We start from the raw sequence: 25,220 nt of genomic DNA on the forward strand, positions 1-25,220 counted from the left end.
TATTCCAGGGGTGATAAGGTCGTTTAAAGGTCATTCAATTGTGTGTCTCCCTCCCTTCACCTAATCCTACCTGCTGCTAAGAGCCAGGTATAAAAAGACATGATGAATGGATTGCTCAGTGGATCTCATGTAGCTCCTTTGTACACACAGCCTGCCTCAGTGGCTACTCCAGCAAACACACCTGTGCGCCTGCTTTCTTAATTGGGTGGCGTTCGTGTTAAACCACTCGCCTCCCTTTTAGACTCGGTCCATTCCCTGGGCTGCGTTTCCGGTTCCAGGCTCCATCTTCTGTGTCTCCAGCCCTGAGCCCTAGCACCTACCTCCTCCTGTGAGCCTCTTCCTTCTGCCCGCAGCCAGGCCCTGTCCCTTTTCCTGTCAGATTTTCTTTGGAGTGCACTCATTTCCCCAGGCCATGCTATCACAACCCTGATTCAGTTCCTCGGCAAGGCTGACATTTTTGCACCTGGCCCCCTTCCCACATGGGACTCCTCTGACACTGCCTTGTGGGTGATGTTTCAGGAACAGATTCTGCTCTTGTCGTGCTCTCCCGAAGAGCCTTCCCCTGCTAGCTCCTGCATCTGGAAAGAGGACGGGCCCCAGCCTGGCTGGGAAGGGCTTTCCAGCAGGCCAGCCCTGGAACCCACACTGAAAGGAAAGAGCCTTCCGCGCACCTTGCTCTCCACCCCCGGGCAGAGTTTGAATGTGGTCGTCTGTCCCCTCTCCTCCAGGTCCAACCTGCCTTCTCCAAGCCACTTTCCCCCCTGCTTAGATCTCATCAGTCTTGCTCGGGTGGCCATTCATGGGAACCAGAGTCTTTTTATGTATCAAGTGCAGTATTAGGCACCAGTAGTGCCAGAGTCCTGTGGGCTGCATTATGTCCTAATGCCCTGTGCTTGTGAGTGTGACCTTATTTGGGAAAAGGTCTCTACAGATGTAATCTTTATGGCAAAGCCATTCAGGTCCCTATTGCACAAACACACACACACACACACACACACACACACACACGTATACACATGTGCAAATGCAGGCTTATGTACATATATGTGCACGCACATGTGAACATGCATGAAATACCATACAGGTACACACACACATAGGCACATACACAAACACATATACATGGACAGTATACAAGGACACACGTGCACATGCATGCACACACATGTGCACAACAGAAAACACTATAAGGACACATAGGCATATACACACCCACAGACACATACAAACATGTACATGCACACACACATGTGTGTGCATACACACACAAGAGCACCATATAAGAACACAGAAGCAAGGCAGGGTTAGGATGACGTCCCAAGTGAAGGAATTCCTGAGGCCACCAGAAATTGGAAGAAGCAAGGAATCCACCTCTCGTGCACGGAGGGGGGCACAGCCCTGCCGACACCTTGATTTTGGATTTCTTGCATCCAATGCTGTGAGAGAATGAATTTATGTTTTTGCCTCCCAGGTTTTGGCAGCCCTGGGACAAATCAGGTGACTGCCAACCTTCCCAGGCCCCCAAACTACTGGCCATTTTCTAGGAGACAGACTCTCCATCAGGTCCTCCTGAGTCAGTGTACCTAGAGAACCTTTCTGCCACCGCTGAAGCTTCTGGAGCTAGAGAGAGGCCCACACCCGGTACTCAAAGCTGAGCAGGACTCAAAGAGAGAAAGGCAGGTCACCAGGTGAACAGGGGCAGTGGGGAGAGCTGATACCCATAAGGCGTAGCTCCTCTGGTTAAAATATACGAAAGGGTTAAAGTTAAACTTGGTTCTGTTGGCACCAAGGGCCAGGGCAGGGAAGCAGCAGGAAGAAGGGATGTTTTCAGTAGATTGCCCCTGTGGTTGCCCAGAGGATGGACATGAAGGGGGACGTGGAAGCTGAGGCCCTGGAAGTGAACAGGAGGGTACAACTGATCTGGATGGATTTGCAACTTACTTTGAAGGACTCTGGGATTTGTTGCATGCACGCACTGAGAAAGAAAGCAGAGCCATTGCCCCTGGGGTCTGCACCCAGTGCCTAGGGACAGATAGGACTGTCACTGAGGGAAAGGTAGTGTCTGAGTCACTGTTCTGTCACTGTAAAGAGACATGACTTAGGGAGCATTGCTTACAGTTTCAGAGGGTGAGTCCATGGTTGTCATGGTGGAGAGAATGGCAGTAGGCATGGCAGGCAGGCAGGCAGGCAGCAGGCAGGCAGGTGCTAGAACAGCAGCTGAGAGCTTACGTCCAATCCATAGAAGGTAGTAGGCAGAGAGCCTGAGTCTGGTGTAGCCTTTTGAAACTCCAGAGCCCACTCCCAGTGACCACCTCCTCCAACAAGGCCACACCTCCTAATCCTTCCCTCGAATTCTGCCAGCTGGGGACCAAACAGTCAAACTTCTGAGCCTATGGGGGCCATTCTCATTCAAACCACCACAGTGGTCATGAGGAAACAGAAGAGATGCTGGACTCTACAGGGGTGGGGGTGGCAGAGGGCATGTGGGTGATTCTGGAGCTCAGAGGGAAGATTGTACTTCCACTGCTGGTAGGACACTAGTACAGAAAGAGGTGCATGCCACGGGCATTGATATTGTCCCATGGAGTGGAAAGAGTATGAACAGTTGACCAACACCTGGCAGTGGGAGATGCGGAGGTTGGAAGATTGTGTGAGACACGAGCACCAGGAAGTGGTTGACATGACATGAGGGACCTGTGGAGGGCTTCCAGCGAGGCCATCAGACTCCATCACTAAGCACGGGTACACCTGTCGCGTTTCCCTCTCCCGCTATCTTTGACCACGTGACTCAGAGCAGACCTGGGAGCTGAGTGCGAGGGGATGCCCAGATACCCCACGGATGTCCTTTCCTCACGCCCAAGTTGCACTCTGGGCAGTCACTGGTGTCCATGGCCATGAGCTGCTGCCCGTAGCCTGAGAGCTGAGGGTGGCTTGGTTTCCAGCCTGGTTGGGTGGCAAGCACCTGACCCCTGGTCCCTCCACACCTGGTTGTAGTTATGTCCCTTCTTTGCAGGGCCCGTCGCCATGGACGGCTCTGCTCCTCCGATTCATGGGGATTGTGCCACGCATGCGTCAAATGATCCAGACCCTCTCTGATTGCTGCCTGCCAGGTTGGTCTGTGTGCATTGATGTGGTGGCTTCTCTGATGTGACCCCTGGGACCCTCCTGTTCCCAGCCATGGGTTTCAGTGAGAGCAGGCAGCCATGTGGCAACATCTGTCTCTATTGCTGTCTGAGAGGATTACATGTACTTAAGAAACACAGCACTGTGACGTATTTAAATGATGCTAAGATATATGTGGCAGAATTTAGCCCTGTCTCATCACTTCCCTAGAGAGCCACACAGTCGGTTCCAGTGGTACATCTGCAAACCGTTCCCGAAGTGGAGGACGGCCCCTCCCTCGCCTGCCTCCGTGTGCACCTCCTTGCTTTTTCTCTGGCCCCAGTGTAGTCTGAAGATCCCCATGTGCCAATTCAAATAGATCTCTATCAGTTTGAAACAGTGGTGTAGAATTCCACAGGGTGTCCGTCAGCTTCCCTTCTGATGGCTCATTAAGATTCTTTACATTTTATTTCTGTTCAGAGAGTGCTGTGGTGTGTGCCTTTACTTAGCACAGCTTCCAAAAAGTGAAACTGTTGGGTGACAAGGGTGCACAGGATAGATATCAGCAGGCACTACCAGACTGCTGGCCAAACAGAATGCAAAGGGCCTGGGGATACAGAATACAAATGGTTCAGTAGGTCAAGTGCTTAGCGTAGGCACAAAGTCCTGAGTTTAATCCCCAGCACCCTCGTGAAGGTGGTGCATTCCTGCAGTCCCTGCTGGGAGTAGGGGTGGAGACAGGGTAATCAATCAATGGAGCTCCAAGCTCAGTGAAAGACCCTGGCTCAAAGAAGAAGACAGCACTGACAGAATCGCTCTGCTGGTGGGGTGCCCGCCTCGGCCTGGTGACCTGAGTTTAATCCTCAGGACTCACCTGTTGGAAGGGGAGAACTGACTCCTGAAGGGTGTCACACACACACACACACGCATGCACGCATCCACGCATGTATGCATGCTTGCTACTGTTTATCTCCCAACAGTGTGGATGGCCAGCTTCCATGGCATTCTTCCTACTGTTACTGAATAAACAGTGAACAGGAAGGCATTTCCTCAGTCTGTTTTGCTTTTCTCCTGTTGCTGTTGAGACTAGGTCAGCCTTGCTGTGTTTCTTGACCAATCATGTGCACTCTGAGCTTGCTAATCATTTCTGTTGCCATGGTACCCTTTGGGGATTTGGAGTTTGTGCTGCTGTGGAATCACGCATTCTAGTTTGTGTGTCTTTTGTTACATACTTTGCAGTATTTTCTCCATGTTTTTTCTTTTGGTTTGGTTTGGTTTTGTGGTTTTTGTTTTTTGTTTTTTTTTTTCTAGACAAGGTCTCACTATGTATCTTTGGCTGCCCTGGAACTCACTTTGTAGACCAGGCTGGCCTCAAACTTGTGATTGTGGCAGTAAGAATGTCTGTTGAGTTGAGAATCTGTCAATCAGAGGTTTGGGAAGTGCCGGGGAAGTGGAGCTTGGAGGTCTAATGGCAGCCAATGTTCTGATCCCTCCCTGGAGGAGCAGACTTGATGCTCTCTTTCTCTGCATTGGTTTCTCAGCAGTACAGCAGTGCTGGCCACACTGCCCTCTCATTCCAGATGTCATGGGATCACAGTTAAGCTGGGCCTGTGTAGTTCAGCCGGGTTTAGGGAAGTGATTGGGGATGCCTAGCATCTGACTCTGGTGTGGCTCAGGCTTCCCAGGTAAGCTCCTACCAGAGCTGGTGCTGACATCCTCAGGGTTTTTTTTTTTTTTAAGATTTATTTATTTATTATGTATACAACATTTTGCCTCGATGTATGCCTGCACGCCAGAGGAGGGCGCCAGATCTCAGTACAGATGGTTGTGAGCCACCATGTGGTTGCTGGGAATTGAACTCAGGACCTCTGGAAGAGCAGCCAGTGCTCTCAACCACTGAGCCATCTCTCCAGCCCCCCTTCCTCAGGGTTTTGCATAAGGAATTTTGTCAGTCACTCAGACTCACAAAACCCCTCAGTCTAGGCAGCTTAAACAATAGAAATCCACTCTCTCCTCTAGAAACTAGCAGCCTACGGTCAGAGGGCCAGCAGGCTGGGCTCCTTCTGAGGTGGCTCTCCTTGGCTCGCCTTCTCCCTGTGTCCTTCTGGACTCTGTGTGTCCACATCTTAATCCGCCTTTCTTGGGAGGGCACCTCCCAGAGTTGATTAGTGGGGACTCAATGACTTCATTTTATTAGAGGCATCCCTTTAAAGACTTTAGATCCAAGTATGGTCCCGTTCTTAGGTTGGAGTTCAACATAGCATTAGGGGATGTTTGTTTCAGCTCCTGGCAGAGCCAACCAGCCAGCCAGCCAGCCAGCCAGCTTGGACTATTTTTGGCTGAGGATGCAGCAAAGCAAGGCTCAGAGAGGCTTCTATATTTGTATTGTCACCCAGCAGGTGGGTTTCCAATCTGAGTCCAGGCCCCCTGAGAAAGCTGACTGGCATCATAAGGTGGGGATCCACAATCCTGACTCCCTGCTCTCGGGTCACGTGTCCTGCTACCCTCCCTGAGCAAAGCACCTGGCCTTCAAAGACTTCCTCATTCCTTGTCTTGGGAAAAGGTTTATGGTCAGTTGATTGGATGTGATTTTGTCGCTGTGGGAAATGCCATACTAGAAGATGAAAGGGTTAGAATAAAAAAAAAATGCCCATGATCTCACACCCTCACAAACCTGCCTTTGAATTCTATGTATTTTTTTCTTCCCCTTTCTTATGTTTCCCATCTTAGGCATCCGATTAAAGAGGTTGCTTTGTGATCTGCCCTTTACCCTGCCGATATAGCTGGCAGGTCCCCCTCTTTATCTTCTGTTAATGGCTGTGTAATAGTCCACAGAGCTGATACTCTTCACGTCTGAGTCATCCTTAGTTGCTGAGCATCTGACTTTTCCGTTGTGTGCTGTGACAGATAGTGAGGCAGTGAGCATCTCTGTACAGAACATCTCTTCATCCTCTTGATTCATTTCCTGAGGGAAAACTTCCAGGAGTTGGGTTATCGAGTTTCGGGCAACAGCAGCAACACAGCCAGCCGTCAGTGAGCCATCATATCCCTTTATGGAATGAGCCACACTCCAGAACAGGCGTGCATCGGCTTTCCAGGAATCTCAGTGGTGACACAGTATACGTAAACGAACTCATCAAGGTGGTTAATTTGTGTTGCTTTAATGACCCATCAAGGGGGATATTCTGTAATCAATTTGTATTTTTTAGTTTTATTTGTTATCCCTTTAAGTAAAATAATAATAATAATGAGAAGACTAAACAAATGGACAGAGTCTTCAGGGACTTGTCAATGAAAGTTAGGCTCCAACAAGCAAAAGACTCTTTGATTAATAACCAACGGATGTAATGATCTGTCCTGTCCCTTTAAGGGGCCAGCCCCGCCCACTCCCTCCCTGTCCACCCAGGCAAGGGGACCTTCCTTCTGCTTCCAGCCTGGGCTCTCACCCTTCTTTTCTCTCTCCTGAAGAGGTAGCTTCCCCTCTCCTCTTCCCCCACCTCTCTTTCTGTACCCCCTCTCTCTCTCTCTCTGCCTCTCTCTCCTCATCCCCCTTCTCCCTCCTTCTCCCCTTTCCCATTCCATTCCATAACCCACTAAATAAATATCCAACCTCATTCTGCATGGCATGCCTATCCATCTGTCTCTCACCCTGTGGCTCTTCATGGGACCAGCTAACCCCCGACCCAGGTTTCTCACTCACTGCGCAGCTCCCTGCCTAGGACCTGCTGCCCCACCTGGCCCCCTGTGGCCCCTTGGGAATGGCGCCATTTTATTTTTACCATTACAAGAGCATTGGATGGAGGCTGACAAGATGCCAGTGTCCTTGGAACTGGCTGGTGGCACTAACCCCAACTCTACCTCCTGGTACTCCAGAGAGCTGGCTTCCAGGCCAGGCAGCCCATTGCTGCCTACCAGGCTCAGCCCCCAGAGGTGGAGTCCATCTTTTCTACTGCCCCAAAAGTTCAGGGCACACAGGACAAACACTCCCTTACATCAAACAGATTTGAATGACACATTCTTTCCCATAATTTGTAACTTTTAGCATAATCAATGACAAATTGAAGAGTTTCCCCTTAGACATTTATTTTAATTGCCTAGCAACCCATTCTCATAAATTGCTCTGGAATTAATTCTTTGGCTTTGGAGCAAAGTCATTAATTTATTAATGACAATGGTAGTCAGCACCTATGTATGGATATTCTTAGAACACTGCTTCTGTTAAAGCTTCAATCAGAAGGCAGCCCCGCAGGTACCAGGCATGTGCTATGCACCCTGGGTGGGCAAAGGCACCAGCCCTTTTTAATGATGAGCCTGTTACGCAGAGGGAAGTCACGGTTCCCCAGGGGCTATAGAGCTTGCCTTTTTGTTTGTTTGTTTTGTTTTGTTTTGCTTTGCTTTTTGAGACAGGGTTTCTCTGTAGTTTTGGAGCCTGTCCTAGAACTAGCTCTTGTAGAGCTTGCTCTTACAGGACCCAAGGCTCTCCTCACCTCTGGGCTGTCCACTCCAGGAAGAACAGGGGGAAGAGGAGGCTGTGAGGTGGTGTGCACCAGCAGCACAACCTTGAAGGGTCAACAGGGGAAAGTTGGGGACGGCGGGAGGAGAAGCCTGAAGCCAGGCTCAGCTAGGTATGGTTCCTGGTGAATGAGTAAGTCACTTAGTGGAAGCAAGCCATTGATCTCATCACTGCTGAGTCACTCCAGTGCTCATCCTATCAGTAAGTACCTTCATTGTACTGGGTCATATGGGAGGCTGCGGACAATGAGAGAAGACCTTGGTCTCTGTCCTCAGGGAGTTCTGTCCAAGCAGGAAACGGACAAATGAATAAAGTCCCAGAAGACCATGCTGGATTCACAAGAAAGAAGCCTAGAGTCCAAGAAATTGCCCCTGCCCCCAATCTGCAGCTTTAATAGGCTGCTTCAATGTAGATTTTACTCAATTGCAAGCATGTTGTCTGAGCTACTTTTCTTGCAGCATTGTGGATGTTAGCATAAGTTTTTGTCTGTGCTGTCATTGCCTGTGTAAGTCTAGATGACTCTGTGGCATCCAGGAAGCTGACAACACTGACATTTCCCTGCAGCTGGGCTCTTAGGTTGCGTCTGTTTTGACAACCAGTGGTGACAGGCACTGAGCATCTTGCTTTTTCCTTTCCAACCTGAAGCTGATTCCTCACACTGGGCTGTGGGGTGGGGACATGTCTGTGGCTCTCACTGAACTGCCATGTTGCACCCTAGACTCTTCCCATTAGTGACTTGCTTTCTCTTGCCTCTGGCACTGGGATGAACTCTGGATGTTGTGCACATGCATGAGCACACACACATACACAGGAGCACACACCGATATTTGAACATGATTTCAGTGTGTGTGTATGCACTAGCAAAGGAGGAACCTGGTGCCATCAGAGCCTGGCTAGCAGTGTGGTGCGTGGAAGTGTGATACTGGGTCCCTTGACCTTGCTGCTTGGTCACCTGTGAACCCTCACCTGACACCTAGCGACCTGTTCTTCTAGGCTGGACTCTAACCATTCTACATGAGCAGAACCTGATAATGTTGATGTGGCTTACTGTGTAAATTAATGTGTAGAAAGGTGGTACAACGTGTGTGCGCGCGTGTGCAAGAATTCATGCATTAAGCCGGGCGGTGGTGGCGCACGCCTTTAATCCCAGCACTCGGGAGGCAGAGGCAGGCGGATCTCTGGGAGTTCGAGACCAGCCTGGTCTACAGAGCTAGTTCCAGGAGAGGCTCCAAAGCCACAGAGAAACCCTGTCTCGAAAAACCAAAAAAAAAAAAAAAAGAATTCATGCATTCATGTGTATGCATATACATGCATGTGTGTGCAAATGCATGCATCTGTGTTCGTGTGTGCATGTACATGTGTGTTCATGTATGCACATGTGTGTGTCTACGTGTGCTTTCCCAGGACTTTGAGATTCTTTTATTTTTTGCTTCACTACTTCACTTTCTTTTCTAGATGTGTTTTCTTTGCTGGTTTCTCAAGCAATCCGGAGTGGCTTTAAGTAGCAGCGGCTAGACAGTGGAGGTAGCTCACGGGCAGGAACACCAGGAATGACTTTGTGTGGGACTGACACACAGGCTTGTACTCTGCCATTCCTGGTTCAGGACAGGGACACTGTTTTCTGTCAGATTCTTCCACCTTCCATGGTAATGAGAGCACAGGACTGAATATCCCGCGTTGGATCCATTCCTGCACACCTAAGTCCTATAAAAATTGCCAATAAACTTAGGCTGCGGCACACTGCAATCTTGCTCCTGGGAAAGCTGAGGCCGGTCTTCCAGGCCTCTCAAAAGTAGGAAGCTTGGGGCTGCGTGATAGGGCTCCATCAGTAAACTGTGGGTTCATATGCGGAGATCTTGAGTCTGACATTGAACTGGATCCTTTGGACATTGTACTGAGTGTGGACTGGGGGCAGGCAGAGTGGAAACGGTGATTTTTCTGGGATGCTTTCTAAGAGTCCGTGGTCCAGAGAGAGTGAGGTGATGGAGAAGAGTGGGATTGGGCATGTGTTCCGTGGGCACAGAGCTCGGGATTGTGCGGCCCAGTGGTCTTAAGGCAGATCACTCAAATATGGCTCTGCGCTGTCTCCTGCTGATGGAAGAGGGGTGAAGGAATGGTTGGGAGAAAGCTCTAGAGAACCACAAGGAACTCACATTTAGACAGCTGGTTTTAAGACGCCCATCAGACTTCTAGGGGCGTGTCATATCCATAGAGGTCTGGGCAGAGACAGATGTCCCCAGATGCCTGCATTCCTGTAGCAGCAGTGCCTAAAGGAGCTGAAGTCTCTGGGGCCCCGCCTGTTGCCTTCCGCCCAGAAGGTGGCCAGGTAAGCTGCAGGTGGCCGGACACAGACGCGCCTGCTGCGGAAGCGGGGTTAGAAGGTGACCGGGTCTCAGCAGTGACCTCAATTTCCTGGAATTACCGCCAGGCTCCGGGCCACCCCATTTCCCACGTGCCCCAGCTTCTCAAGGGCACCCTTCCTTTGAAACGCAGCAGCGCCGAGCCTGCTCCTGCTGCTGCAGGGGGCGGCCCCTTAGCTCGGATTTTCGCGTGCAGACGTGACGTGGCCGCGGGAAGCCCGCCCCACACCCCGCGCCCCGGAGCTCGCGGGGTCGCACGGCGGCTGCTGCGGCGCAGGCTCCGGGGGAGGAGGCGGGGAGGCCGCTCGGCTCGCGCGGCGCCGACGGGGTTAAGGGACCGCGCTCAGGGCGGCCCGGTGCTCCGTGCGACGCGACGCCGGTACCCACGAGCGCCCACCGCCGCCTCCGCCCTGCGGCTCTCCGAGCTGCGCTCCCCGGACCCGGGGCCATGTAGCGCCCAGCCGCTCGGAGGCCGCGGGCCGCGGGGATGAAGGGACGCGGCTGCTGGGAGACGGCCTCCGTGCGCTCCTTCTGCAGCTCCGGCTGCCTGAATAAATTTAAGAAGGGTTAGTGCCGCCGGCTTTCGTGAGGCCGAGCTCCCCTCGCTCTCACGCACGCCCGCCCCGCGCCGGGCTTTGCGGCAGGACCCGTCCACGCTAGCCTCTGATGTCACTCACTCGTGGCGTGGGGATCGCGGGGAGCCCCGGGGAACCCCTTTCCCCACACCCCGCCGGCGCACGCTGCGCAGTGACTTTGCGCATGGCGAGTTTTGGAAAGGGGGCTGCGGCTAGAGATGCGCGGGGTCGATTAGCCTCTGGGGGTGAAAAAGGAAAAGAAATCCAGTCCAGCTGTTCATGGGAAGGAGATGGGGTCTGGGAGGGGCGCTCGTGTTTGCCGGCCCCCAACGTTTACCCCATTTCTTCCCCAGTCGGCCTGGAATCCTCACTACACCAGGGCCTTCAGGCGCCCTGAGCGCTGGCAAGACTGCAGCGCCTTCCTTAAGGGCCTTGTCCTCGAGTTACCTTAGCTCACGGTGTGACTCTGGAGTGGTCACCTGGGTCTGAGCAAGGGCCAGCCCTGAAATACCCCTGCCCTGCGGTGATTCTGGCTAACTGCTTTAGTGTGCAGGCAGAACCTTCTGGTGTTCTGACTTCGGTGAAGGAAAGCCAATGCCTTGCAAACTTGCAGCCCCCTAGTCATGCCTGCCATTTTTAATGCTTGAAACCCTTTTTGGAGACTTCTGTGAGTGAAACCTGCTGTTTACCTTGAGTGTTTCTGGTCTAATGTCAGTCCCTTGGAATCAGGATTCTTTCACCCTGTTGACCCAACAGATACAGAGGCGATTAACTTCACTTGCCTAGGTTAGAACCAGCTCTTTTTTACGCCATTAATGCCCCTTGGCCTGTAGTGAACCTTGTGATTAATTTTGCTTGTTGACTGGCTATGCCAATGGCTTCATGGGATCTGACTAGCTCCTGCATTCCCCAGACCTGCAGGACACCATGCTTCAGTCTGGAAGTCGTGGAGAGTGTGGTCAACCATTGGCGTTCAGAACACAGGTGTAGGATTTTAGCGGTTGCACTTGGGTCGCTCGCTTATAGGAACGCTTATAGAAATGCGTTCTGTTCAAAGTACATTTTCTGCTCTTAACCAATTGGTTGTAATCTCCAGTTTTTACTTCCGATATATACTTTATGCATATGCAAAGTTAAATGATGATTCTGTTGTCAATTTAGACAGATTTATTCAGAGGGTGAGTTTTGGAGTCAGTAAAATGAAAATACACATCAGATGTTAAATTGCTTTTCTCTCTTTGCCCATAGAGCAGTTTCGATTGCTACCTTGTGGAAGATTCAGGGCTAGCAAGTGTGGAATGAAATGCCTGCTTGCTCTCTGCTTGGTTGTGATAGCTCACACCTTTCTGAGGAAGCACGGGTGTGGGTACTGCGGTGTCTGAGTGACCTCTGGTTGGTCCAGTTTCCGTGTTCTCTTTCATGTCAAGATCATGCTGGGGATAAGGGCACTCAGAGGTTGTGTGTAATGTACGCAGCATTTAGAATGGTGCCTGGAGCAGAACTTAACAACTTCAGCAGGAGACCCTGTGGCCAGTGTCATGGTCAAGAACAGGCAGATCCAGGCCTCCAGACTGGAACCTTTCAGGCCAGCAGAGGTGTGTCCCCGAGGTGCTCTGTTGGCTTCGCATGGCCTCACTAGAACTTTTGGGACAAGCTGGCAACCTCCCATTCTTAACAGTGACTGTGCCTGCTAAAGGGGGAGAAAAGTGGAGGAGGCCCAGGTTGACAGAGTTCTGGTTAGCACCAGCTATGGGCACTTGGTTCTCCACTGTGCGTGGAGAGAACTCCAGCCCACCTCATAGAGACTCGGCTCCTCAGCTCAGACAACGTGAAAGGTTCCTAGACCAGACCCTCCTTGCTGGCAGGTCCCAGTGAGATTTATGTCCCACACCTCAGCTTATTTTATTCATGTTGGAGAGGGAGCTGGATTTGCTGCCTGCCGGGGGGGGGGGGGCAGGGGCTGTGATCCAGACTGTGAATGGCTCAGCGTCAGAACTTTCTGACTTGGGGAATCAAGTCCCATGGCAGCTACACTGGAAGTCATATTGTGTCATGAGCCGGGAGACCTGGGTTCTTGTCTTGGCTCTACTGCCAGGTCACATCCCCTGAGTCTGTCCCTGACCCAGAGTCATCTACATCAGCCAATTCCTGACCCCAACCCTAAGCTCGTCAGCCGGCTTTCCTCATTGAAAAGACATCAAACCTACCTTCCCAGGGCCAGGGAGATGGCTCGGCAGGTAAAGGCACTTAGCACCAAGACTGCCAGCCTGATTTCAGGGGTTCTAGGAACCAAGTACCGTAAGTTGTCCTTTGATCTACACACACACACACACACACACACACACACACACAAATGTTTGTTTGCATCTTAATCTCTTTATGTAGTGGTGAGGTTGAGATGAGATATTGTATATTGTGTGTAATCTATTTCTGTGCTTCAGACAGAACCTAGGGAGCCACAAGGGGAAAGGCCCATGTAGGGACTGGGGGAAGTTCCCTTCAGCCCCGGGTGTCACCTAGCCGGGCAGGTGACTCTACCACATGCAGCATGCCAGTTCCCGGAAACCAGGAGCTGTGCGAAAAAAAGCTCCTTTGAAAGGTGGCTGTGGGAGTGGTGGGGGAAACCCACATCTGTCTTCCGAGGACAGGGCTTGGAGACAAGCACGAGCTGAGGTGTGTGGATCCGTGATCCCAATGAGGTCATGTAGAGCCCACAAGTCTAGAGGAACAAGGAATGGCGAGCTGATGACGTCAGGCCTGTGCAGCTGTTTGTCCTCACAATACATCATCAAGGTTCATGACGAGAATGGCGTGCTTGAGTTACAAGAAACTGAAAGAAAAAAACCCTCCATGTTTTAAGTAAATTTGCAACTTTGTGTTGAGCCGTCTTCACAGATCCTGGGGCACAGGGGGTCTGCAGGTTGCAGGCTGCAGTTAGGTGCACCTGGTAGGGAGATGAGGTGTCCCCAGGCTCAGTAGCACACCCCTTGGTCTGTGTGTGTGTGTGTGTGTGTGTGTGTGTGTTAGACTTATATATCTCTTTTTGACTGTCATGTGAATCTGGAAGACTGAGCAGGTCAGGCCGGGTGCACCGAGCAGGTTGCTACAAAGATGGCACTTTTAAGGGCGGAGCGATGTGTCACCAACACAGGAAGAGACTGGGGTAATAGCGTCTGTCACAGGCCACTGAGAGTGACTGTCTTCACACAGACTTGGTGATGAGACTCCCTGGAGGCTGTGTGGCTGCAATGTGAGTGCCAGGCCCTTGTCTGCTCTAAAGCCTGCTATGTTTTAGTGTTTTTGAGACAGGTCTTCACTATGTGGTCCAGGCTGGCCTCTAATTCACAATCTTTCTGCCTCTGCCTCCCAAATACTGATGTTACAGATGTGTGCCACCATGCCCAGCCTGGGTTTTGATGTGTTTTTTGTTTTTATTTTGGACCCCCGCCCCCCGTTATCTTTGCGGGCTAGACCGGGAACCATCCTCAGAGAAGGAGCCCGACAGAACACCAGAGAGGACTGATATGGGAGACAGGGCCCTTCAGAAAGTCCTAAGTTGGTTCTGGTTAGGGACAGCCTCAAAGGGCTTGTCCTCTGGCATGTCCCATAAGCTGAGTTCCTGTGAGGCCACAAGGCCTGAAGCAAGGGGCTGAACAGACAGATGCCTGTGTTCTTACCCTGGGTATCCCCTGCTCACAGGGCCTGTCCTATGACTCTGGGTCTCCCCTGCTCACAAGGAAGCATATTCCTATGTCCTAGCATAGGAACTGTGGCACTGTCCTCTCATTTGGGGCTACTGTGGCTTTGCTAGAGGATGGGAGAGAGGGAGGGAGGAAGAGATGGAAGGGAAAGAGAGGAGGGAGAGTCACTTCTGGTGGAAGGAACTCTCCTGTTATGGGCTACATGAGAGGATGTCTATGGAAATGGGGAGAGGATAGAGGTCAGGAGGCAGAGGGAAGTCTCAGCGCCTTATGATAACACATGAGAAGTGAGAGGGGACCCACTGAAGGGATGGGTCAGGAAGGACAGGCAGGCAGACTGAGGCTGTGACACCAAGCCTTGCCAGGTGACAGCGGTTAGTCTCTGGGACTGAACGCATGGTAAGGAAGGCATAGCCTTGACATCTCGCATGGAAAGGAGGCATTGCTGCAGTGCTGTCCCTGAACTCAGGTTATGATTGCTTTATGTGGTCCGTGGAAGGGGGACCCTATGCAGTCACGAGTGGGAGCCTCTGGCTGTTCACTAACACATGGTACCCGTGTCCGTGAGGATGCTGGTGGGTTTTAGTCTCCTGTGCGATCGTACATGCAGTCTGGGAGCAGCGCTTTCCTGCTGTCATTTACACAGAGACAAAGATGGTTTGGAGACAGAAGTCTGGCTGGGTAACCAGAGTCTGAGTGTGGCGTAAGTCTAGTCCAAAAGGTGCTGTAGAAAAGGTCACCCCGGTTCCCCCATATGGAAGGGAAAGGAAGCCACCACAGAGCTTTGAAGGAGAGCAGTGGTGCCCCTGGTGTTGGCATTTTGTTGCTGTGACAAACGGGAGTGTGGCTTTGTTTGAGCTCAGCATCAGTACACAACTGGCTGATTCCATTTCTGAGCCTGGCGGACAGGATACCATTACAGACAGTGGTGGCGGCAGGATTGCTCTGACAAGAGCCTTGACAGACTCCTCAAGACCCCTTACTCCCACTGATCCTTAGTTATGTCATTTTTGCCAGAAAAATAACTTTTCTTGCAATTATTGGACATGTGTTACCATAAAAATAAACCTACAGTGTCTTCTGTGGTTGGCCCCTCCCCTCTAGAACTGCACAGCACACGACCTGTTCAAACCATATGCAGCCCTGCCGACAAGTTATCAGAGTCACGGTTCAGCTGGTCTTTAGAATAATACACTGATCTCTATTAACTCTAAGCAAAAGAGAGGGCCACCCAGGGGCCAAGCCAAAAAGATGGCCCCATAAGGGCTCAGATATATCCCAGAGTTGTAGCAGGGCTCACAAGAGCCCTGTGAGACCAAACAGGGAAACATCAGGGTGGGCGGTGAGATGAGAATACAGCCTTAGCTACCTGTTACAGCATCAGGGTGGCCAGGGAGTTGAGAACACAGCCTGAGCTGTTACAGGATCAGGGTGCTGGTGAGATGAGAATACAGCCTGAGCTGGGCTGTTGCAGCATCAGGGTGCCAGGGAGTTGAGAATACAGCCTGAGCTGGGCTGTTACAGCATCAGGGTGGCCAGGGAGTTGAGAATACAGCCTGAGCTGGGCTGTTACAGCATCAAGGTGGCCAGGGAGTTGAGAATACAGCCTTAGCTACCTGTTACACAAAGTTGAACTTGAGCTCAGACACCCCCTCCCCAACTTGAACTGGCCCCTTCCCTCCAGGGCAGGGCACTCTCATTCTCCGATGCCTGGTTTTCCTGTAAAGTGCCCGTCGGCTCGCACTAGCAATGCATGGGATCGAATAGATGAGCAGCATGAATGACGATGAAGCCATGAGCTTCAGGCTGCTAAAGATAAATTTCCTTTTATGTCCTTTCCTCTGACGTCCATGTCGAATAATAACCGCTGACGCACGTCTGCAAAAATAGCAGCTGCCCACATCAACTGTTGTGTCAGGACAGAAGGGAGCCGCGGACTCGGGTTTGGCGCCCCATCTGGACAGTACCCTAGGGCTACTGTTGTGTGTTTCAAGGGAAGTGAGAGAAGTAACTTGGTACATGGCTGTGCCTGGACCATGGGAAGTGGCACGACCAGACCTAAGGTACCATTTCAGCCCTGGAGCCATTTGACCACTGTTTCTGCTTAGAGATTCCCAAGCTTTTTTCCCAGCCCCCCCAACCCACATACTTTGTTCTTGGCCAGACTCTTGAGGTCCAGCAGGGCCGTTCCCCTGTCCCTGGACTGCTGTTACTTTTAACGATGCTCTGAGGACAGCAGTTCCAGTTGCTTAAGGTCACAGAGTGACTTTCTGTGGCACCATGAGAGTTCAGGACACTCATCAGGTCCCTGTTCTGGTTTGTATTTTTCTTTTATGTGCACGTCTTTTTTACATCATTTCCCTCTTACGCAGCCTCGCACGTGACTGCAGCTTGATTGCATCGAATGTCTGCGGAGCGATTTTCCCCCTGTTAGGCATTTGTGCTCTGCTCAGAGCATCAGCGCAGCCCAACTGCCGCCTGAGCATCTTTGGCTTGTAAGGCTCCTTCATTTGTGTGTCTGTCTGGGACACATTCCCAGGAGTGGGATGGCTGCATGGAAGGGTGTGAACATTCCCTCTGGTGTCATAGTCCTCGCTCGCCTAAACTGCTCATTCATGATGCTCACAGCAGGGCGCCCCAGCCTCCATGACTGTGTTCTGAAGGGATGTTGTTGGTTTTTTCTGGGGGGGAGGGGTGCTTGTCAGTGGGTGCATGTGTGTGCAGGTGTACATGTGGAGCCCAGAGGTTGACACCCAGGTGCCTTCCTCTCCCATCTCTCACTGACCCTGGAGCTCACTGATTGAGCTATGCTGGCTGGCCAGCAAGCCCCAGGGGTCTGCCAGTCTCCACCCTTCCCCACCTGCCCCTCCCCCGTATGCTGCCACACCTGGTTTTCACATGGATGCTGGGATCCAAACTCAGATCCTCATGTTCGCATAGCAAGCACCTTACGCACCGAGACATTTTATCTTTTATCACCCAGCCCCTCATTTTATCTTTGAGACAGGGTCTCCCTATGGAGCCCATAGTGGCCTGTGACTCAGGATCCCCTTGCCCCAGCCTCTCAAGGGCAAGGCTCACACACGTGCCGTGTTCAGTCTGCCCCTTGTTAAGGCTTTGAGTTTGGTTAACAGAAAGATTAGGCCGCAGTTCAGTGGCGGAGAACTTGGTTAGCCTGTTTGAGGGCCTCTGTTCCATTCCCAGCAGCAGAATCAAACAGAACAGAGTCATCTCTGGCGCCCACTCCTGGCTCGGAGGCTGCCTTTTCTCCTGCCCTTCCTGGAAACCCAACAGGAAGGACGGGGCAGAGCTGGCTTGTGCCATGGTGCAGACTCACTGTCCTGAGGAGCTGGGATTCACCTCCCAGCAATCCCTGCTGCATAACCTGTGGGCCCCGTGCAAAGTGAAATACAGGCAGTGACAACTGAGGACTAATCCAGGCGTGAGCCCAGGCCCTGTGAGTGGCAGCCCTGGGAATGGCGGCTCACGTGGGCTTATGGTGAGCCCACGACATACTCAGTGCTCTAGTTGGAAGTGGCCCACTCAGCCTTCTCTTTAGCTTTCTCAGGGGTCACTCCACACGCAGAGGTCAAGGCCAAACATGCGTGTAGTCTAGCTGCTCTGCCCCACAGCCGCCAGGACACGCAAGGACCCTTGTCCTCCGAGGGCCATTTCTGTACCTGCTTTGACCTTACCCTGGGAGCTTGCTGCTGGCCATCTTCCCCTTCTGTTCATCTCCACCTGCTTTGGCCAAGTAGGACAAGTGATCAAAAGCAGCCTGCCTGGGACACTCTAGACACTTTTCCCAGTAAGATGATCCTGTATCCCATTTATTTCTCCCCTTTGGCCCCACCCCATCCCCTCTTCCTGCCAAGACAAGGGCAGCTGCTGCTTGTACTGCGTGTAGCTGGTGATGAATGGTGGCTGCTGGGACTTTTCCTTTGTGTAAATGGCAGGCGGCCTGTTCTCCCTGCCCACACTCACCAGGCTCCTCCCAGGCAGCAGAGGCGATAGCTGGGGTTTCATTTCAGAGGGCCTGTGAAGCAAGGTGGCATTCTGAATGCATTCAGTGGGTCCCCGTGGGGGTGGGGGCACTGAGGGTCCAGCCCAGCAGCAACCAGAATGCATTCCTGGCGTCTCCCATGGAGTGTAGAGTTTGGAACTTTCTTCGGTGTCTCTGGCTTGCCTTTGCTCCTCCTCTCATGGGAGATATGGGTCCCATACTTCATATTTCCCTCATGTTTTCAGTGTTTGGATTAGGAAGGCATTGATGTGCGAGTCCTCACTTAGATGTGAGATGTGTTTGGCTCCCTATATGAAGGCATCCCGAAGCCATAAAATCTCAGCCCATCCTAAATTACAGCCACCAACTGAGATTATTTTTGACATCTTTTTCCTGATTGCCGAGCTAATGCATATTCACTACAGAAGATTCAGTCGAGGGCTGATAAGATGGCTCAGCAAGAAAAGTGCTTCCCACGCAAGTGTGAGGACCAGAGTTCAGTTGCCCAGCGCCCATGTAAGTGATTAGCACTGTGGTGGCACACTTGCAATCTTAGGATTTGAGAAGCAGAGGCAAGAGCACCCCCAGGATAGGCTGGCTGATCAGCTAGTCAGGTGGGCCAGATCCAGTCCAATGATCAAGGAAGACACACAGCAGCATCCTCTGGCCTCCACACGCGCACATGTGTGTACCTATGTGCGTGCATGTTTACACACGTGCACAAGTGTGTACCTATGTGCGGGCTGCTTACACACATGCACATGTATGTACCAATGCGTGGGCATGCTTACACACATGCCCATGTATGTACCAATGCGTGGGCATGCTTACACACATGCACATGTATATACCTATGTGCGGGCTGCTTACACACATGCACATGTATGTACCAATGTGTGTGCATGCTTACACACATGCCCATGTATGTACTAATGCGTGGGCATGCTTACACACATGCATATGTATGTACTAATGCGTAGGCATGCTTACACACATGCACATGTATGTACCAATGCGTGGGCATGCTTACACACATGCACATTTTTTTAAAAAAAGACGTGGCAGTCTTGCACAGAAGTAACCACAGGTCACTCTGGCTGCTCCACCCTGACACCTTGTGTGATGACCTCATGTGAGTCCTTCGTTTTGTGAGATAGGGTCTCACTGTGTGGCCCAGGCTGGCATCATACTTGGGGTGAGCCTCCTGCCTTTGCCTGCCAGGTGTAGGATTACACTGCCACCCAGCTTTTGCCATTCTCTTGATCTCTGTCCATGACCCCAGCTGGTTTGAGGTTCTCTCCCCCATTTTGCCAATGTGGGAGCTAAACCATGGAAGGAGTTTGCAAAGCACTCCCATGATAAAGGGGCGTGTACCCTGCTGCTAGTCCCACCGTGAATCCTCCACGGCTTTCAATAGCACTTTCAACTTTTTTTTAAATGATTTGTTTCTTTTAATTTTATATGCACATGTTTTGTCTGCTTGTATGTATGTGTGAGTGTGCCAGATCCTCTGGAAATGGAGTTGTGAAATGTCATGTAGGCGCTGGGCATTGAACCCAGGTCCTCTGAAAGAGCAGACAGTGCTCTTAATCGCTGAGCCAGAATTGGGGGACAGCGAGATGGCTCAGTGGGTTAAGGTGCTTGCTGCCAAGCCTGATGGTCTGAGCTCAGTCCCCAAAAGAAACAACTCCTGCAAGCCGTCCTCTGACGGCCACACATGCCCCCCATACATCTGCACACAGACACAAACATAAAGGAAAAAACACAATGCAATGCATTTTCACGGAATTGGAAGTGGGAGCTCATTACTGAATAGTAATAACTTTGCTTCTCATTAGAATCGAAGCGTTTTTGTTTGTCTTTTTGTCTGTTTGATAGTCTCTTGTGGAACTGTGACTATGTTGTCATGTACTTTTTTGTGTGGTAACCCGAGATGCACAGCTGATATTATTATAGTTGGGCTTTCTGTGAGGGCTAGTCTTCTTTTATCTGTGCCTCCCCCCCACAAATATTTGTCATGAAAATCTTCAGACACTGAGAAAAGTTGAAGAGCTTATATTGTCAGCCTCTGTAAGTCCACACCTGTACTTTTAAACAAGTATTTTAATAAGTTGTTTAATAGTTATTGAGTTATAACCCATATGCCATAAGGATTCCCCTACTTAAAACATGTCATTCAGTGGTTTTAAAAAACATTCACAGGATTACACAGCCATCACCATGGTCTAACTGTAAAATGTCTTTTGCCTCTCCTGGAAAAAACAAAACAAAACAAAACCATATACTCCTTAGTGATCTCTCTCCATCCCTAACCCTCAGCAACTACCAGGCTGCTTTTGGATATTTCCTCTAAGTGGAATCTTTTCTGTCTTGTTTCACTTAACGCGATGTCTTCTAGGTTCATCCGTGTTGCGGCATGTGTCGGGACATTCCATTGTCACATACCATTGTGTGATGGTCAACATTGTACTTAGCCATTAAGCTATGAACACAAAAGTCTTTGTGTGAAGATATGTGTTGTTCTTTTTCTTGGGTAAACACTGAGTGATAGGACTCTGTTGCTGGCTCATGGTTTAACTGATGAGCTGTTTGCTGCTCTAATGGCAGTGGGAACCTGGGAGAATGGAGCCAGTAAATGAGGCGGAGTAAAGGAGTAAAGTCTCATGCAGTAGCTGCCTTTACTCAGAGCATCAGGAAGTTTATACTCTGAGGGTGCAGAAAAATCACACGAGTAAGGTTCAGTCACAAGGACAAGCCACACGAGGCAGAAATGTGTTTTTCCACAGAGGCGCATGAAACGGCAGCTGAAGCAAACGTTCCCGCCTGCTACACCTGGGAGCAGCACAAAAGCACATTTCAAGAACAGCTCTATGTTTTGAAGAAACTGAAGTCTTAGGATCGTGTTTTCTTGGAGTTTTCACACAAGCGCTCAGAATTCTCTCACAATTCCATTCTTGGATCGTGTTCTGACAATGAATTGCCAAAGTATTTGTAATAGTGACTGCACAATGTCACATGACCACAGCCACAGGTTGGGGTTGTGGTGCCTCCATACCCTTGCTGACACTTGGGCTTTCCTGCTTGTTTTTTCAAATTGTGTCCATGCTAGCGGTGCAGTATCTATCTCATCATGGTGGGGGATGATGTGGTATCTCCTCGTGGTGAGGATGGTGTGGTATCTCATCGTGGTGGGGGATGGTGCGGTATCTCATCAAGGTGGAGGATGGTGCGGTATCTCCTCGTGGTGAGGATGGTGTGATATCTCTTCGTGGTGGGGGATGTTGTAGTATTTCATCGTGATGAATGATGGTGTGGTATCTCATCGTGGTGAGGATGGTGTAGTATCTCATCATGGTGGGGGATGGTGCGGTATCTCATCGTGGTGGGGATGGTGTAGTATCTCATCAAGGTGGAGGATGGTGCGGTATCTCATCGTGGTGGGGATGGTGTGGTATCTCATCGTGGTGGGGGATGGTGTAGTATCTCATTGTGGTGAGGATGGTGTAGTATCTCATCGTGGTGGGGATGGTGTAGTATCTCATCGTGGTGGGGATGGTGTAGTATCTCATCGTGGTGGGGATGGTGTACTATCTCATCGTGGTGAGGATGGTGTAGTATCTCATCATGGTGGGGGATGGTGTGGTATCTCATTGTGGTGAGGATGGTGTGGTATCTCATCGTGGTGGGGGATGGTGTGGTATCTCATTGTGGTGAGGATGGTGTGGTATCTCATCGTGGTGGGGGATGTTGTAGTATCTCGTCGTGGTGGGGATGGTGTAGTATCTCATCGCGATGGAGAATGGTGCGGTATCTCATCGTGGCAGAGAATGGTGTAGTATCTCATCATTGTGGAGAATGAATGGTAGTGGTTCTCCGCTGCCCAGGTGACAGAATGTTGAACTCTTTTCTTGTATGTTTTGGCCATTTAGGTGTCTTTGGAGAAATCTTTGTTCAAATACTTTGCCTATTCTTTTTGGTTGTGCCTGTTTGTCCATTTATTGTCATATGGGCTGTTTATGTATTGTGGATGCAAGTCCTTTATATGAGTTTTAAATGCCTGTTTCCATCCCGTGAGTCTCCTTCCACTGTCCTGGTTTCATTTGATGGTGTCAGCTTCAGGCTCTTCTTTTGTCCCCGTGCTTTGGATGCATTATCTAAGAATTTGTTTTGTTTAGCTGTCTAGCCCAAATTCAAGCAGTGTCCCTTCCGTTTCCTTCTGAGAACTTTACAGCTGGTGTTCTGAGTCTTAGCTTGTTGCTTCCTGTTAATTGTATTTATTGTGAGAGGCGGGGAGTGGGATGTCCGGTTTTATTCTGATGCTTTCTGTCCTAGAAACATTACCTTAAAGATTTTTCTTCTCCTGGTTGACTGTCTTTTGTACCCATGCTGGAAATCAGCTGATCGTAGGAGTCGGGTTTTGCCCACATTGCCAATTCTGTCCACCAAGCTGCATGATGTCCTTGCCCTGTGGTCACACTCAATGGTGTCGCTTATTTTAATGACTGACTTATCAGGCTTTGTGGATACCACTTTATGCTTCTGCTTGAAGATTCCAGATATTTTCCTGTATTTTCTCAAAAAATATTTTAAAGATCTACACTGACATCTTTATTGCATCTGCTATAGGGTTTTTGTTTTGTTTTGTTTTTGACTTTTTGGCAGAGATTGTAAAGTTTTTTTTTTTCCACTAAGGATACAAAATATACAGTTCATTTCTGTCAGCCCAGCAGTGTGTGTCGATCGGTTCCTTTCCCCCTACGAACCTGCTGTTGGAGCCTGTTTGAGGATATTTCTCATGCCATGGGTCAACCTCTTCCCTGTACTAGAAGCTACCTATGTAATAATACAGTCCATGTCTTCTGAGTCAAGTCCCTCTGTTTACCAGGGGGCTACTGTGTTTATTCTCCACTTTACAAGTGGGAGCACTGAGGTAAGAGGGGCTGTATCCAGTCTCACTGTCCTCAGGGATGATAACTGGGAACGCAGAGGGATGGGGACTTGGCAAGATGTGGAGCATGAGTGTCACCAGCCCCTGGTGTGACTACTGACACACACTGGCTCTCAGTCACACTGGTCCAGACCAGTCAGCAGGGCTGTGTGCACCTGACAGGTGAAACTTGTGGCTTCCCGGAGCCTGCTCTCTGGAAAATAGACACAGAAGAAAAACGTCTCCACTTGTCCTTTAGTGCCCTTGGGGGGGACAGAGGAGCACCATGTCACTTTAAATGACATGTCCTGGGATCTGGGTGACCCTGGATGGCTCTGAGCCCTACCCTGGTCAGTCAGCTGCTCACTCAACAGGCTCCCTTGAAGGCTGAGTTGAGAGGGGATCCGATAGAAGTGAAGGCCAGGGTGTGACAGATGGAGCTCCCTCCAGAGGTGGGGCTGGGACTTGGGGTCACTAGGACTGTCTGCTGCCCTCCTCCGTAGCTCTGCACTCTCTCCTGCACATTGGCTGGACACACCGTTCTCTCGGGTGGAACTTTTGGCAGCCTGTCTGTGTACTGTGGAAGGGGCATCACCTTCTGTGTCGGGCACTTCTCATTCCTGTGGTAAAGCACCCTGGCAAACGCCACTAAAGGAAGGGCTCAGCCTATCAGAGCAGGGAAGTAAGTCAGCAGGAGCTTGAGGTAGCTGTTTCATTGCATCCACAGAGAACGAGCGAGTGAGTGAGAGAGTGGGGGAATGAGCGAGGGAGTGAATGCTTTGCTCAGCTAATTCTCTGTTCCTTTTTTATCATCAAGTAATATTCCCACGTATGGATTTACTACTTTTGAATTGTTTTTGCTTTGGGACCGTTGTGAAAAACACTGCTACGAATATTCACATGAAAGTTTCTGAGTGGGGGTGATGGTTTTACCTTTTCTCAGGTCTGCAGCCAGGAGTGAGATTCCTAGGTTATATAGCATTTACTAAGCTACTCTCTAGAGTGGCTGTACCCCTTAGTGCCCTACTGTGTGAGGATTGCTGTTTCTTACACATTCTTTCCAATACTTATTTTATGAGTTTTTAAACAATTGTATAGGCTAGTGAGGTGGGTTAGTGAGTGTCTATAAACATATCTGTTTATCTGTTAAACTCTGTTTTAGCTGTGTGTTATCTTGAACATACTTCCTATATCCGTATCTGCAAGTATTGGTGCTGTAACAGGAGGTATTATTTTAATGTTATTTTCTAGGTTCTCAACTGCTGGAATTAGAGAATAAAACCCTTTGTGGCTGCCCTTGAGTCTGCAGTCTTGTGGGTTCTCTCGCTAGATTCCTTGGGGCTTTTTTTTTTTTTAAATTTTATTGATTTTTATTGAGCTCTACATTTTTCTCTGCACTCCTCCCTGCCTCTCCTCTCCCTTTCAATCCTCTCCCAAGGTCCCCATGCTCCCAATTTACAGGAGATCTTGTCTTTTTCTACTTCCCATGTAGATTAGATCCATGTATGTCTCTCTTTGTTGTCTAGGTTCTCTGGGACTGCGATTTGTGGGCTGGTTTTCTTGGCTTTATGTTTAAAAACCACTTATAAGTGAGTACATGTGATAATTGTCTTTCTAGGTCTGGGTTACCTCACTCAAAATGATATTTTCTAGCTCAATCCATTTGCCTGCAAAATTCAAGATGTTTTTTTTTTTTCTGCTGTGTAGTAAGTACTCCATTGTGTAAGTGTACCACATTTTCCTTATCTATTCTTCGGTCAAGGGGCATTTAAGTTGTTTCCAGGTTCTATCTTGAGACCTCTCTCTCTCTCTCTCTCTCTCTCTCTCCATATATGTGTGTGTGTGTGTGTGTGTGTGTGTGTGTGTGTATGTGGTGTGTGGTGTGTGTGTATACATATATACATATAAACTAAAAATCTTTTTCGAGAATGCAAATAAAGTAATCCCACATTAGCTCAGAATTGAGTATAATAAGGGGTTCTTTATTTAGGGGGAACTCACACTAGAGGAATGGCTCTATGGTTAAGAGCTCTGGCTGC

At 50.1% G+C, this 25,220-nt stretch overlaps 1 protein-coding gene across 7 annotated transcripts in view; it reads left to right on the forward strand.

Annotated features, from left to right (window-relative positions):
* The window catches only part of LOC121436407 (oxysterol-binding protein 2), a 170,557-nt gene that overhangs the window by 102,758 nt on the left and 42,579 nt on the right, over positions 1-25,220 (forward strand). Inside the window, exon 1 of one of the 7 annotated variants that reach the window (XM_041636270.1) lies at positions 10,404-10,541. The exons of 5 other annotated variants lie outside the window; for them this stretch is intronic. In XM_041636270.1, the coding sequence (XP_041492204.1) occupies positions 10,463-10,541 (79 nt within the window). In that variant the 5' untranslated portion in view covers positions 10,404-10,462. Of the gene's footprint in view, positions 1-10,403; positions 10,542-25,220 lie in introns of those variants that run through there. One more of the 7 variants, XM_041636271.1, reaches the window with a different exon arrangement.

The sequence above is a fragment of the Microtus oregoni genome, unplaced genomic scaffold (genome assembly GCF_018167655.1).
Source record: "Microtus oregoni isolate MIOR12 unplaced genomic scaffold, Mior012 000049F_ref0000343, whole genome shotgun sequence".
In the NCBI taxonomy this organism is placed as follows: Eukaryota; Metazoa; Chordata; class Mammalia; order Rodentia; family Cricetidae; genus Microtus; species Microtus oregoni.